The 13,521-nt window shown below is 36.0% G+C and overlaps 1 protein-coding gene across 2 annotated transcripts in view; it reads left to right on the top strand.

Moving 5' to 3' along the window:
• The window catches only part of agpat5 (1-acylglycerol-3-phosphate O-acyltransferase 5 (lysophosphatidic acid acyltransferase, epsilon)), a 58,551-nt gene extending 46,890 nt beyond the window's left edge, over positions 1-11,661 (top strand). For both annotated transcript variants that reach the window (XM_084391891.1, XM_084391892.1), the window contains one exon: positions 7,352-11,661. In XM_084391891.1, coding sequence (XP_084248017.1) covers positions 7,352-7,577 — 226 coding nt within the window. In that variant the 3' untranslated portion in view covers positions 7,578-11,661. The remainder of the gene's footprint in view (positions 1-7,351) is intronic.
• The last annotated feature ends 1,860 nt before the right edge of the window (positions 11,662-13,521 follow it).

Here is a 13,521-nt window from a genome sequence, read left to right as displayed (position 1 = left end):
TGAATTTGGATATCGGCCGATACCGATACTATTCCGATACCAGAGCCAATTTGCTTTAATATTATTATTATTATTATTATTATCATTATTGTTTATTTTAGATGATGCTGAAATAAACTTCTCTCAACAGGCAAGTATGATATGTACGTATGAATGCATGTATGTCCCAAAAGGCAACTTGAGGTAAGTATAAGGTCAGAAAAGGAAGTCAGAAAAACAGGAAATCCTGTTAACAGGAAAAATCCCATTCTGAAAACAAATATGCAACTGTAAGGGTTTCAAATTGATTGTCATGTCAATATTTATTACATTCCCAAAATGTCAAATACTTGAGTCTTGAAATATAAGAAAAGTGCAAGTGTAAACATCTTACACACACACTATCTGAAGGGTGATCCTCGCTCCATGCAGTAACTCTCTTGATGAATGCTCGATCAACATCAGCATCTTGCAAACAGACAAACGGATTTCGCCTCAGACGCGCGTCAATTTCGCTTCAAACTTTTGCTTTTTACGTGCGTCAATTTCGCTCTGGACGCGCGAATGGATTCAAAATATTCAAGCGTCCAACTAGACGCTAATTTGACGCGCTATTCGCGTTTGGTGTGAACGCACAGTAACGTGGTGCTTTTTTAAATGTTTGATTGCGTTCGTTGTGTTGTACGACGCGAGGAAGCTTCAACGAGCTCTGAATTACGGCTTTGCAAACATTGCATTTTGCTGTCTTGCTCTGCGGTGTTTCCAGTGTGAAGTATTTCCACACAACGGACATGTTGGCTAGCCGCAAACTGCGGAATGGATTTCCTGAGCGGGGGCGTGTCTCATAACTCTGTGTCTCATTGAGCCGCGCCTCCGTTAAGCAAATCCATTCCGCAGTTTGCAGCCAGCTAGCAGACTAGCCGGCGGGAATCACTTTTGGAGTCATTTCAGCAGACAACGTTAAAGCCTATTTTTTTACAGTCTATGGTTAAAGCGCAGACATGACTCATGGATATCGGATATCTCTGCAGGTTGTATCGGGAAAATCCGATACGTGAATTACACAGGTATCTGTCCCGATACTGGATCGGATCGGCCCCATCCCTAATTCTTGAAGTGGTAATCTACGAATGATATGTAACACATTTACAAGTGATGAATACACTTTTTATATTTAGATTAGTTTACACCTCGCTGCTACAGGAGCTGCCCACATGCGCGCACCCGTTTGACTCGAGGAGGCGAAGAGGCACGGAAGCTAGGAAGAATCACAACTGTGGCAGAGAAAGAGCAGTCAAAATTCCCAGTACCTGCATATACAGTCAGTGAAGGCAAACAAGGCAAAAAAAGGAAGACAGTATTCGAAAAGGCTATGACCAAAAAGTCTTTGGATAAAGCAAGAAGTCAGACGAGAGTCATTATCGGCCAACAGTGCTTTCATTGTGGAAGCTTTTACATGCAAAACACCGTATATGTTATGAATCTTACACGAAATTCACCTTCATCACGGTGTAACTGATAGTAATGGGAAAACGTGTATCAATGCAACCTGTTTTTAGCTTTGCCTTATGTTATTAGCTCGTTACCGAATCAAACTCAATATATTTTAAACTTTGCCAGTATCGATATGCTAGCTTGATAGAGAGTACTAACAGCCATGTTAGTTGTTTATATTCATAATGATAAAGTTAGGTATTTTATTACATGTGATTCTGACATGATGTCACTACATGCACTGCGCTCCTCTCCGCTCGGCGCTGGCAAACGCGTCCTCCAAGCTGAGCGGTCGGCATCGCGCGTTCATGTGTTTTGGGGGCGTAGCTTTGGAAGGAGCCCAGAAGGGAGGGGGTGGGAGTGAATGGAATAAGTAGCTGTGTTTATTGCAGCCCTGAGAGGACTACAGACACTCAATTTTTATACTCTCTTTTTCAGAGTACTTGCATTTTAATTACTGTATGTATTGGTATATAAAGACAGTTTAAACAAAGTTTTTTTTGAAAAAACCTGCCTACCCTGTCTTTAAGGGGCCATGAAAAAGACTGGCAACAGGAAGGAAAACATTTTTTATATTTGGACCAAAAAGGTTTTATTTATCGGTTTTATTTTATCGTATTTCCATTTGATGCATTAGAACAAACTGTGAGGAAAGCAAAAATATGAAAACGTTAATGAGAAAATGTGATAACTAAATGGTTCGTTAATTTTTCCATTTTGAAAACAAAAAACAAAAAAAACATATCCAAAGGTACAAGGACCTTTCCGTGTACCTTCTGGTAATTAGATTTTCTACTTAAAAAGAAATAAAGAGAAATGAGAAACGTTTTAGTTTTAAGAAACTGAAGACTAAAATTGTATTGTTTAATGATTTTTTTTTTTTTTTTTTTTTTTCATAAAAAAAATTCATAATGTATTTTGTCAAGCCAGAGTATGTTTATACATGTGTGCTGAGCAGAGAAAGAGGGAGTGGAGCTGGGAGCAAGATAAACATAGAAGTATGTGCAATGTAAAATGTTCCACTGACGATGAAACTTCAAATGTGTACTTAAAAAGTTGGCATATTCTTTACAAGGAAAGGAATATTTTGACTGATGCAAATGTACCACGAATGTATACACAGAGGGATAGTTTCTTAATATGGAAAGTGGATTGTACCATGTTTAAGCATGAGGTATACGTTCCATTTTAAACATAAGCAATGTTTTTCTACCTTACAAGGAAGTTGTAAATCCCTCAGTTGTGAATATAAGCTCAATCTTACTGTACTGACTCAGAGAAACATAGAGGCATGAGGGGGTGAGGCAGGAGAAACACAGAGAAACCATTACAGCTGGCATGATGGGGTGAGGGAATAGAGAAATGGGGAACAGAGAAATTTGGAATGAAGACCACCTCGCCTGTTGCCTTATTCTTCGAAGCCTGTTTCTCTCGTATGTCTGACACATGTATAAAAATAATAAATTAGAAATCTCTTGGCAAAAGTAACTGGTGTAGCTTCTGTGATTCAGCAATAACAGGGAAAGCATGATTTTCAAATCTACAAAACCAAACTTGTGTCTTCAGCTGACAAAGTTTAAATCCCTCCAAAAGTTCAAATTTAGTCGGTAGGTGGAGAGTAGGCCGTTTTTTGCGCTGTTCTACCACATGAGCATTTACACAAAGCAACCTGGTCGAATGTGCTTTCGACTACCTCTGGAAGTGTTCGAAAGTGGACAAGCTCAAAACGTTTTACACCGTTTACACCTGTATTTCATCGTCCACTTGTGATCTGATTGACCAAAATGCAACTTAATACAGGTATAATATAGGTGTAAACAGGGCCTCAGATGCAACGTTTTCACTCGCTGCTACTACAAGCAGAATTCATTTTTTAAATAATAACATGAGTTGTGTTTCATGAGGAAAAATCCATTAAAAAACCCATTCATCGTAATAATTAATAATTAATTAAAACTTTTTTATGGTCTTCATGTCTAATTTGGGTGTAGTCTACTTGGAATTATGAACTGAAGATCATACTGAAGATACAGATCATATCAATGCCTTTACTGTCGTTATTCCAGATCATTTAACGTCCTGCATCTTCCATGTAGGATATAGTTTAGGAAAAGCCCAACTAGTAAACAGTGTACAGGTTTAAGTAAAAATAGCACTGTAACTAATCAGAAATGATGGTCTATCCTCCACTTAATCAAGCCGCATGTTGCATCACGTTCTCACTCAGAGTTAAATTCAAGGCTTATTCCTCTCAGCGTGAGTTTATTCCAAAAAACATGAAAAGTATATAACCTGGTGAAGCTAGTTGCTTTGTTTTATGGAGGTGATGTTTACATGTTCACATGGATCATTACCATAGCCGTGCTTCACGTATGATAATGAGCTCAGACTGTACCTCTTATTAGTTTCATATGGATTAAATCATCAGAAAATTATGTAGACATTTCAAGCTTTCCATAGACTTTTTTTTTTCATGTCTGAGTTTCGGTTCATTTTTGTAACACGTTTCAGAAAGTTTTTATTGTGAGTGTGTACAAATAAAAGTAGCCCTTTACAGTTTTGAATGATGTCTTACTCTTATCTTTATGAACAAAAATGACGGAGTATTTTAAGTTCTTTCCACTGTTATCAGGAAACAATGCTAGGATCGCTCTGACGCTGACCCGGGAAGTGTGTTGTTGTGCTCTATACGAGATGTATATTGATGAAATATATGCAACAGCCAAACAGTATGAAGAAACGTTATTGTAACTAATTTGCAGAGCATTACATCAGATGAACTCTTATTCTGCATGATGGGACAGGCTGTATACAGAAGACAGAAAGAGTTGAAAAGGGACGTTTCAGGGCCGGGCCACTCATGCGAAACAAATATTAAAGCATAATAAAAAAATTTACCCATGAACTAAAAATACGAAGATTCTAGCTTAATTTTAATTTTTCCGTTTCTTAAAACAAAAAATCTAACCGTTTCTCATTTCTCTTTGTTTCTTTTAAGTAGAAAATCATATTACCAGAAGGTACAAGGACCTCCTAGCCATCCGCACACCAAAACTCTTTCTGCACAAATCACATAAATATATCATGGCTATATCATTACTGCTTTTATTTAAAAAAATTGTTAAATCATGGGAACGAATTAATACTAACAAAAAAGGAAGGAATGTTTTAATCAACAGTATAATCCTCGTATCATTCTTTCTTTTAATTTAAAGGGCACCTATTATGCAAAATTCACTTTTACATGGTGTTTGAACATAAATGTGAGTTGGCAGTGTGTGTACACAACCACCCTATAATGATAAAAATCCACCAAGTGCTTTTTTTTAAATCCCCATAAATCATAAGCACTGTCTCAGAACGAGCTGTTCTCAGATTCGGGGCAATGTGACGTCACTTTGCACAGGCCCCTCCCACGGCTGTTGATTGACACTGCAGTTTGAGCATAGACCCGCCCTGAGTGAGCTGGACACAGTCCGCCATTGTTTCCACGCTGGAGCAACTGTAGACAAGAATGTTTCCTAAGCGATTGAGGTGTTTTGTTGTTGGATGTAAGAATGAACTTAGACTTCATTTACTCTCGTTGTTACTCGAGGATGGATCTGTACTGTTCGTGATCCAGCTTACAGTCTCCGGAGCGACAGGCCTAACGTTACTGATCACGGCAAAAATGAAAGTGAGAGCGTGCACTTTATGACAGCTCATCCAGTCGTGGATATACAGTTTACCAGTTGATTAAGCACTCACTGAAAAGGTGTGTATATATTTGTTTACTTAGTTCTAACGAGTGTTTTGTGTATTTCGCTGTGTATGTTCAATGATAATGAAAGGGAGAGAGAGTGAGAGAGAGAGTTTATGGATAAGACTTTAATGCACACTTATATACTGTTTATTCGGCTCTTACAGTGATTTTCTGGAGTAAAACTAAGGCTTCATCTTTTGTGTGAGGTACAATAAACTTAATTGAACTCATCAGTATATTATTATTATTATTACAATAGTATATTAATAGTGGATAAAAGCAGATGACAAATAACCGTAATTAAACCAAACTATACCTGTTCTCTCTCCATACAGCATATATTCTCTGGCTCTGTGGGCATTATTGTCCGACTCCGAGTCGAAATGAACACCACTACTGAGAGTTTTTGTTTTGATATTATCAAATGAGATTGTCCTGGCTCTTAGCACAAGCTTGTGAGGCTCCGCCCCCTGGGCCGGCAGCAGCAGTTAATTTGCATTTAAAGGGATACACACTAAAACGGTGCGTTTTTCTGAGCCCTAAAAAATGACAATTGAAACATGCTGTAAAAAAATTATCTGTTGGGTATTTTTAGCTAAAACTTCACATACACACTCTGGGGACATCAGAGACTTATTTTAAATCTTGTGAAAATGGGCATAATAGGTGCCCTTTAATATTGAAAGCAGAAAAATTAGGAAAAAAGCACCTGTTTCTTTTTTTTTTTTTTACAACAAAAAAGCAACAATTCAGCTTATGCTTTTATGTTGATTGTGGAAAAAATAAACTTCAATAATGATGAGGCTGAAACTAGAAGAACAATCAAGCAAAGTGTCTTTTATAAGCTTTTTATTCTTGCAAGAAGGTCAATCAAACATACAGAGCTCTGTAAAAAAGACAGAGAGGGTACATTCAAACATTGTAGAAGCTTCTCATCCCCTTCCCTGATGTGTTAGGGCTTGGTTAAAACCGAAAAACAACTCCTTTGATGGTATTCAGGCATTGTCCACACTAATACATTTTAGTTAAAAAATGCATCTTTTTCATTTCCGTTTTGGCCTTCCTTCCATACTGAGATAGCATTTTTATTAACTAAAATGAAGCTTTTTAGTTGTAGTATGTACTAAAATGCTAAAATGTTACTTTGTACACTCTTCATATCACAGTCCTGCAACGATGATTAGAAAATGTACTTGCATTTGCTTTCCTGCGGCAAAACACGAGAGCAGTTGTGTTTAGACCAAACATATAAAGGTGACTGAGTGCGACCATCAGTGAATGGTAATATTTTGCTTAATAAAATGATCCTGCCAGAAGAATTGCGTGATTACTTTATTCCTTCCATTTTTCTGATGTTGATCCAACTTGAGCATTAAAAAGGCTGCAGATAACTGTTCAAAGCTAAGCACAAAAATGTGATTATCACAGATTAAGCTACAGTTTCCTTTATGAAAGACAAAAACATCTTTATATGGTTGGAAAATTTTGACCTTATAATCAATGTTCAGGGGTAGAAAATTAATAAACAGCTTAAATATTCTATCTCTGCATGTGGGCAGGAATGAGATGCACTTTTCCGCTGATTGGTCAACCAAAGATCAAACCATGCCCGTCATCAGTTGTTCCTGAGTTGCGTGCAACAATAATTAATCTGCTACTACAGACATTAAATGTTATAATGCTATAATATTATTATTATTATTACTACTACTAGTAATTTTTAAATAGTTTTTTCTTTATTTAGATATTAAAATGTCAAATTTCAGCCACCTGGTAGTGACTTGGTATTTTCAGTTGTGACTGGGTTGTATTTAACAAATAAAATGATCCTGCCAGAAGAATTGCGAGACATTGGCATTTTGGTTGACTACCTACTGTACTTTAAAGTAGTACGGAAATATTTTAGGAGAGTGTGTTGTGTTGGGTTATTTCCTCAGTTTTCTCATCTGTAAAACTGCTGTTTTTGTCATGTTGTAATCTGCACAATGTTGCCGTTCATCACGCTACATTGCTGTTTGGTTTGGCGTACAAGAAATGCTAGACTTTTAAAATAAGTCATGTCACTCCCATTAATCTAGTTGCATCAAAGTAAATGTTCAAAGCATGTTTTACTAATGTGTTACTCTCTCTGTTTAGGCTTCTTACCACTTTCTACGAGTCTGAAGACCCTGAGAAAAAGTGCAGGTTCCCTGGAGAAGGTCGAAAGTCACCTCTTAGTCTTACAAAGACATTGCCTTCTCTGCTGATTTTGGGTGGTCTCACTTTACCAATGCTGTTAACAGAATCAGGTAGAAAACTCTATCTCAATACCTGGCTCTATGGGACACTGATTGGATGGGTGTGGGTAAAAGTAAGTCCATAAGCTAGCCATATATAAAAATAAAAATAAACGTCCATCCTAACTGCCTATATCAACACAGACACTTTTAGGTTTCATCGCTGGATAATATTCTTTATTTCTCATCAGTTACTTTTTTTCTCTTAGTTTACCAGTAACCAAGAGGCTTATTTACTGTTTGTCATTTGTTTTTTTTACACTCCTAACTTTCAAGTTAAACTGTACGTTGTCTACACTGCAAACAAGTAATGAGATGCAAAAAAACGAAAACATTCCAGTTGTCAACATACTTGCAGCACTGTAGACAGATGTTTAAATTTAAAATGAGAATGTTTCAGTTTTGTTGCATTGCATCATTCGCTTGCGGTGTAGACCCAGTGTGAAGGTTTCTGTTCCATCTGAGCTTAACTGTAATCTGAAATGCACAAATAGATAACAGAGATAACATTTTGTATTAAGGTTGGGTAGCAGTTTTGAAACTTTTTTTTGTCATTTAACCATTTTAAATTTTCAGTATGCTTTTTTTTTTTTTTTTTTTGTGGTTCTGAATATTATGAATGGTTTATAATGACAGTTGTTTACAGAGTCTGTTTTTCACCTTTCTTGATGTTCTTGAGAACTTTGAGTATTTTATTATTTTGTGCTGATTTTGATTGTACTTAATGCATTTTTTTATGCATTGGGTTTTGGTTGTATGTGTTTCACATCAGTTATCTTTCTATTTCATTTAAGATATCTAAAAAGTTTGTCAGATATGGGCTTTTTATTGTAATCGTTTGCACTATTGCTAAATATTTCAAAGATAGTTGCCAAACTTGCTGGTTGCAGGGGTATTAAATATAGTTCTGTCAAAAATTACAATTCCAAACATGTCACTTTCTTTCTTTGAAGAGTCTCCACATAGCCCTTTTCAATGTTTTTTTTTCCATAATTTAATCAAGAGCAATAATTTGGTCCACATGATGAGAAATCTTGAGACATTTGTCATGGAGTTTCACGGTTCAGTGGTTGATTTTAATATAAAAATTCAACAATTATATGACTGACCTAACCTTGCAAATGCCTTCAAATTGTATTTTAAAGCTTGGTGATTTTATTAGTAGTAGCATATTTAATGTAAGTGAAATACTATTGATTTTACTATTTTACAATACCTAAAAGAAAAAGAAAAAAAGGTGCTAAAGCTTTTTAGTTTTAGTGGACCATATGTTTTGCCAGAGCTTTAACAGGACTTCCCTCTACTGAAAGCCTTTGAGTCCCTTTAGATCTAAAGATCTAAAATTGTAGGCTCCCACATTAAAAAGATTTATTGACTTGCTGCTGATTGCACTTACCCATAGTTCATAATGTGATTGTCATTGAAGTCCTTAATCTACAAATATTTTAATGGGAAATGAATTTGAATCATTGGAGAGTATGGGAATCTTACTTAGTCAATAGCACAAATGCCTTCAGTATAAATGTATAATCCTAAACTTTAACCCGAGTGCTTGCTGACAAAATCACTGATCACAGCTGGGTTCCCACAATTACAGAGAAAAACAGAAAAACCTAGAAAAACAGAAAAAGTGTTGGGAAAGCTATTTTAAAACTGTAGTTTGCAAGGTTACATCTACAAGCTACATATTTTAAAGTAGTTAAACTACAGTCAAACTACTCTTCCAAATCTTAGTGTATAAACATTTTTAAGCATCTACATTTAATCAGAGCCATATTTTTCAATAAAACAATCTCAATTAGGGTGTTTCAAGATTTTACAAAAAATGTATTGGTTATTTAGAAGAAAAAAAATGGGTTATTTGGGAGGGGTTAACAAATTTAAGCCTTTGCCTAAACTAATGATTACCTAAAGGCACTTTTATTTTTTCATTCAATTTAGATACAGATTGGTTAATTCACGTTTACAGTCAAGGGTTAATTGCTTTCATAATTCTTGTCTTTCCTTTTCTGTCATTTTCCAAAAGTATGCCCCATTATCTATAGATGTATCCAATGAGATATTTTGACATTAGAAATTCTGTCTATTCATGTTAATCAACGTGTAAGCAGTGTTATGCTTGTCCTTGTTGTGTTGACCATGTTGTGCTGGGAATTTTAATTTGTGGTTCATATTTCAGTATATTGTCAGATTGGTTTCAGATATGTTTGAAATTGAAAACATGGTGACCTATGGTGAAAAGTCATGGTTGGGCTTTCTTCCCATTAATGTTGGTCTGGTTTCAGTCAATAAATGGCTCAAGGCTTTTGTTGTTACCCCCACCCCCTACAACTGGACCGAAAAGTCTTTAATAAACTGTCTGATTCTTTTTTTCAAGCCCAAACCAGTTAAGGCAAAGCCAACCCTGCAGCCAATTCAAAAGGTTTCATTTTGTTGTCAATCACAATGCCAATTGCCTCCATGATGCTGAAAAATACTAACCTCTAAACTAGGGCTGGACGATTAATTGCAATTAACCCAAAATCGCATTGAAACCGATTAGGCTTAGTGTGAATATGAAATCGCAACGGCTGCAATAATTTTTTTTTTATTATTATGTGCAACTTGAATTCTTTTTTTCAAGCCCAAACCAGTTAAGGCAAAGCCAACCCTGCAGCCAATTCAAAAGGTTTCATTTTGTTGTCAATCACAATGCCAATTGCCTCCATGATGCTGGAAAATACTAACCTCTAAACTAGGGCTGGACGATTAATTGCAATTAACCCAAAATCGCATTGAAACCGATTAGGCTTAGTGTGAATATGAAATCGCAACGGCTGCAATAATTTTTTTTTTTTATTATTATGTGCAACTTGAATTCTTTTTTTCAAGCCCAAACCAGTTAAGGCAAAGCCAACCCTGCAGCCAATTCAAAAGGTTTCATTTTGTTGTCAATCACAATGCCAATTGCCTCCATGATGCTGGAAAATACTAACCTCTAAACTAGGGCTGGACGATTAATTGCAATTAACCCAAAATCGCATTGAAACCGATTAGGCTTAGTGTGAATATGAAATCGCAATGGCTGCAATAATTCTTTTTTTTATTATTATGTGCAACTTGTCAGTGAAGCACAGCTCTGTGATCAGTAGGATATGGCGCTTCATCTGAAAGCACTGCGAGTTTGAGTCGCTTATAAACGTGCATGTGAAAAAGCAACACGTCTCAAACATCTTTCCAAACATGAGAAGCATTTATGAACCTCTTCTGTGAGATAAAGGATATGTCGTTTAGTATTGAAATGTAACTTTATTATCATGAAAATATCCCAAAAGGCTCAAAGAACCTAGATGAACCATATCTTTTTTTTGTAGTTATTTGTCTATTATTCATGTTTAATCAATCAAAGCGTTTCTATCATCTGTTATTCAGCTACAGCGATAGTACGATGCCCATAGGGATTTCCTGGAATACGTGCATTATCGTACTTCTGCAGGGTATATTTGGAGATTCTGCGTGAGAGCGCCATCTGACTTTCAGATGGAGCAGCATTTACTACTGATCACAGAGCCGTGCTTCACTGACAAGCTGCACATAAAAAATTGCTCACCCTTTCCCAATTTGCGTGCAGTTTAATTCGATTAATCTTGCAGCCCTACCCTAAACTTAACCTTAAACTTAATGTAGTGTTGTTAGTGGATCCTCATAGATAACATAACAGTTTGTTGCAGTAATCCATCCATTATTTTTCTGAAGTCAGAACTTTTCTGGACTGGTGACTTCACGATTGTGCAGTAAAATTGGCTGAGCGGTGGAGTGTGCACTTAACTGCCTTGAAAAACTAGGCTTGACAATTGCTGTATGACTGATAACAGATGTCAGAACTATTTTGGCAAAAGGGGAATCATTTGAGACTAGGTTTTTACTACAACCTCAACTGTATTGTGTACTATGGATTGTGTTTAAGTCACCAAACCTTGTGATACTACTATACAAAGTATTTCAAATGCAACACACTTTCTTAAACTGGTGCTCCATTGATCCCTGTCTTTTAAATATTTGTTCATGCAGTATTGTTTATATAGCAATATTAATGCAAGCCCATTACAGAATTCAGTCTATAGACATTCATGCTCATTCATTGTCTGTACTACTCATTCACAATAAAGTTGCTCTTTTTTTCTTTTCTTTTTTTAACAAATGCATTGTCTGTTTTTGTGGGGTGGGGGGTCATATTTGACATTTCAAGTTTTTCTTTTGTAGAACACAGGCATAGCCAACATACAAGATTGCCGCATTATCTTATGTATAAGGTAAGGGATTTATGCCAAGAGTTTTTTTTTTTTTTTGCGGAAAGTTAAAGACATAATATTTGAAACATCAGGCATAGTGAAGACAGTCCACATTTTTTTAATTTTACAGCAAACAGAGCTACAAAAGAAAAAATGTAGCTTCAAGCAGCAATTATCGGGGCCAAGCGCAAAGAAGACAGTAAGACATGCCAACATGGCTGGGAGTGTCAGACCAGGAAACACCAGTAATTTGTTTAGGTTTGGTTTGTAGGGAATTCCAAACCTGCACACATATATTCAAACGCACATAACTATAGAACCCGTTCTTAATGCGCATCTGAACGCCATCAGTGTTTCTCACAGGTTCGCGTTTAAAGTCTGTGTAGAGAGAATGGTGTCGTCTTGGCGGCCCTAATTTAAAAACAAATGATCGTTGCGACGGAAGCGAATCAATCAAAACTAACTTTAGCTGGAAAATAACTTTATTGAAGAACCGCTATAAAGCCAAAACAATCTTACGTTAAATTATACATTTATCTCTGTAAAGCTGCTTTGAGACAATCTACATTGTTAAAAGCGCTATATAAATGAAAATGACTTGACTTGACTTGACTTGACCAACTGCAACTGAGAAATTAAAGACATTTAAAGATGATATAATGCAAAATGGCTGAAAAATCATATATACAGTAACTAAAAGTATGATTTAATGGATTCTCAAGACACATACCGAGTTTTGTAATGGTACTCCAATGCATTTGTAAAGTGTTGCATTTAATATCATATTATATTGTAATTAATGGCAATGTCCTTTGCGCAGTTCAACCGCTTTTTTTATGTGTTCTCAGAGTGTGTACATGTGTCAAATTTGGTGAAAATATCTCATTTTGTTTTGGAGTTATAGACATTTATATTTGTTTGAGAGCATAAAAAATGCCCCGTGGGTGACTTTATTACTATAAAAAATTTGACATTTGAGCATTAGTGTTTAGCCAACGACCTATGTTTCCAAACTTCCTATGGTGGTTTCGTCTCGATCGGTCTAACGGTTTCGAAGATGTTGGCAAATGTTTTTTAAGTGCTAATTTACAACATTGCGCTAATCATAAGGCAAAACCTAGAATGAAAAAAAATATCATTAGACTCGGCAAGGATTTAGGAATGTAAGGAGATGATTTAACACAAAATAGTTGAATAATCATATATACAGTAACTAAAAATATGATTTAATGAATTATCTCTTTCGACCAATAGGTGGCGCAGTTACGAAATTTATGTGGTGTGGTCAGAGTGAGGTGACAATGACACATATAAAGTTTGGTGTCAATATGTCAAGGCATTGCAGTAAAGCCTGTATAGTCATTTTGGCATCATGCCTCAACTTTGCTGCTGCGGTGTACGAAACGGTTTCATCTATTGACATGAAATCCATAACTTTTTGTTGGCACGGTCAAGAGATGATAGGATTCGATTTTGGTGAAAATTGGACAAATGGTCTAGGAGGAGTTTAAAAAAAAAAATAGGTTTTAAAAGAAAATAAAGATGGCAGACAGGAAATTTGGCTGACTATGGCAAAATTAGTATCTATGTTTTCGGCATAACCCAGGGAATCTGTTAAGACCATTGTCATTAGGCAAATTTATTAAAAAGTTTTTGCAGTTTTGGAAATGTTATAACTTTTTGACCACAAGGTGGCGCTGCCCCCAAACTTTTTGAGTACCTTCAAGGCATGGTGCTGATGACTCCTACCGTTTCGTAA

Source organism: Rutilus rutilus (assembly GCF_951802725.1).
Source record: "Rutilus rutilus genome assembly, chromosome: 20".
NCBI classification, from domain to species: Eukaryota; Metazoa; Chordata; class Actinopteri; order Cypriniformes; family Leuciscidae; genus Rutilus; species Rutilus rutilus.
This window is presented reverse-complemented; position numbering and strand designations above follow the sequence as displayed.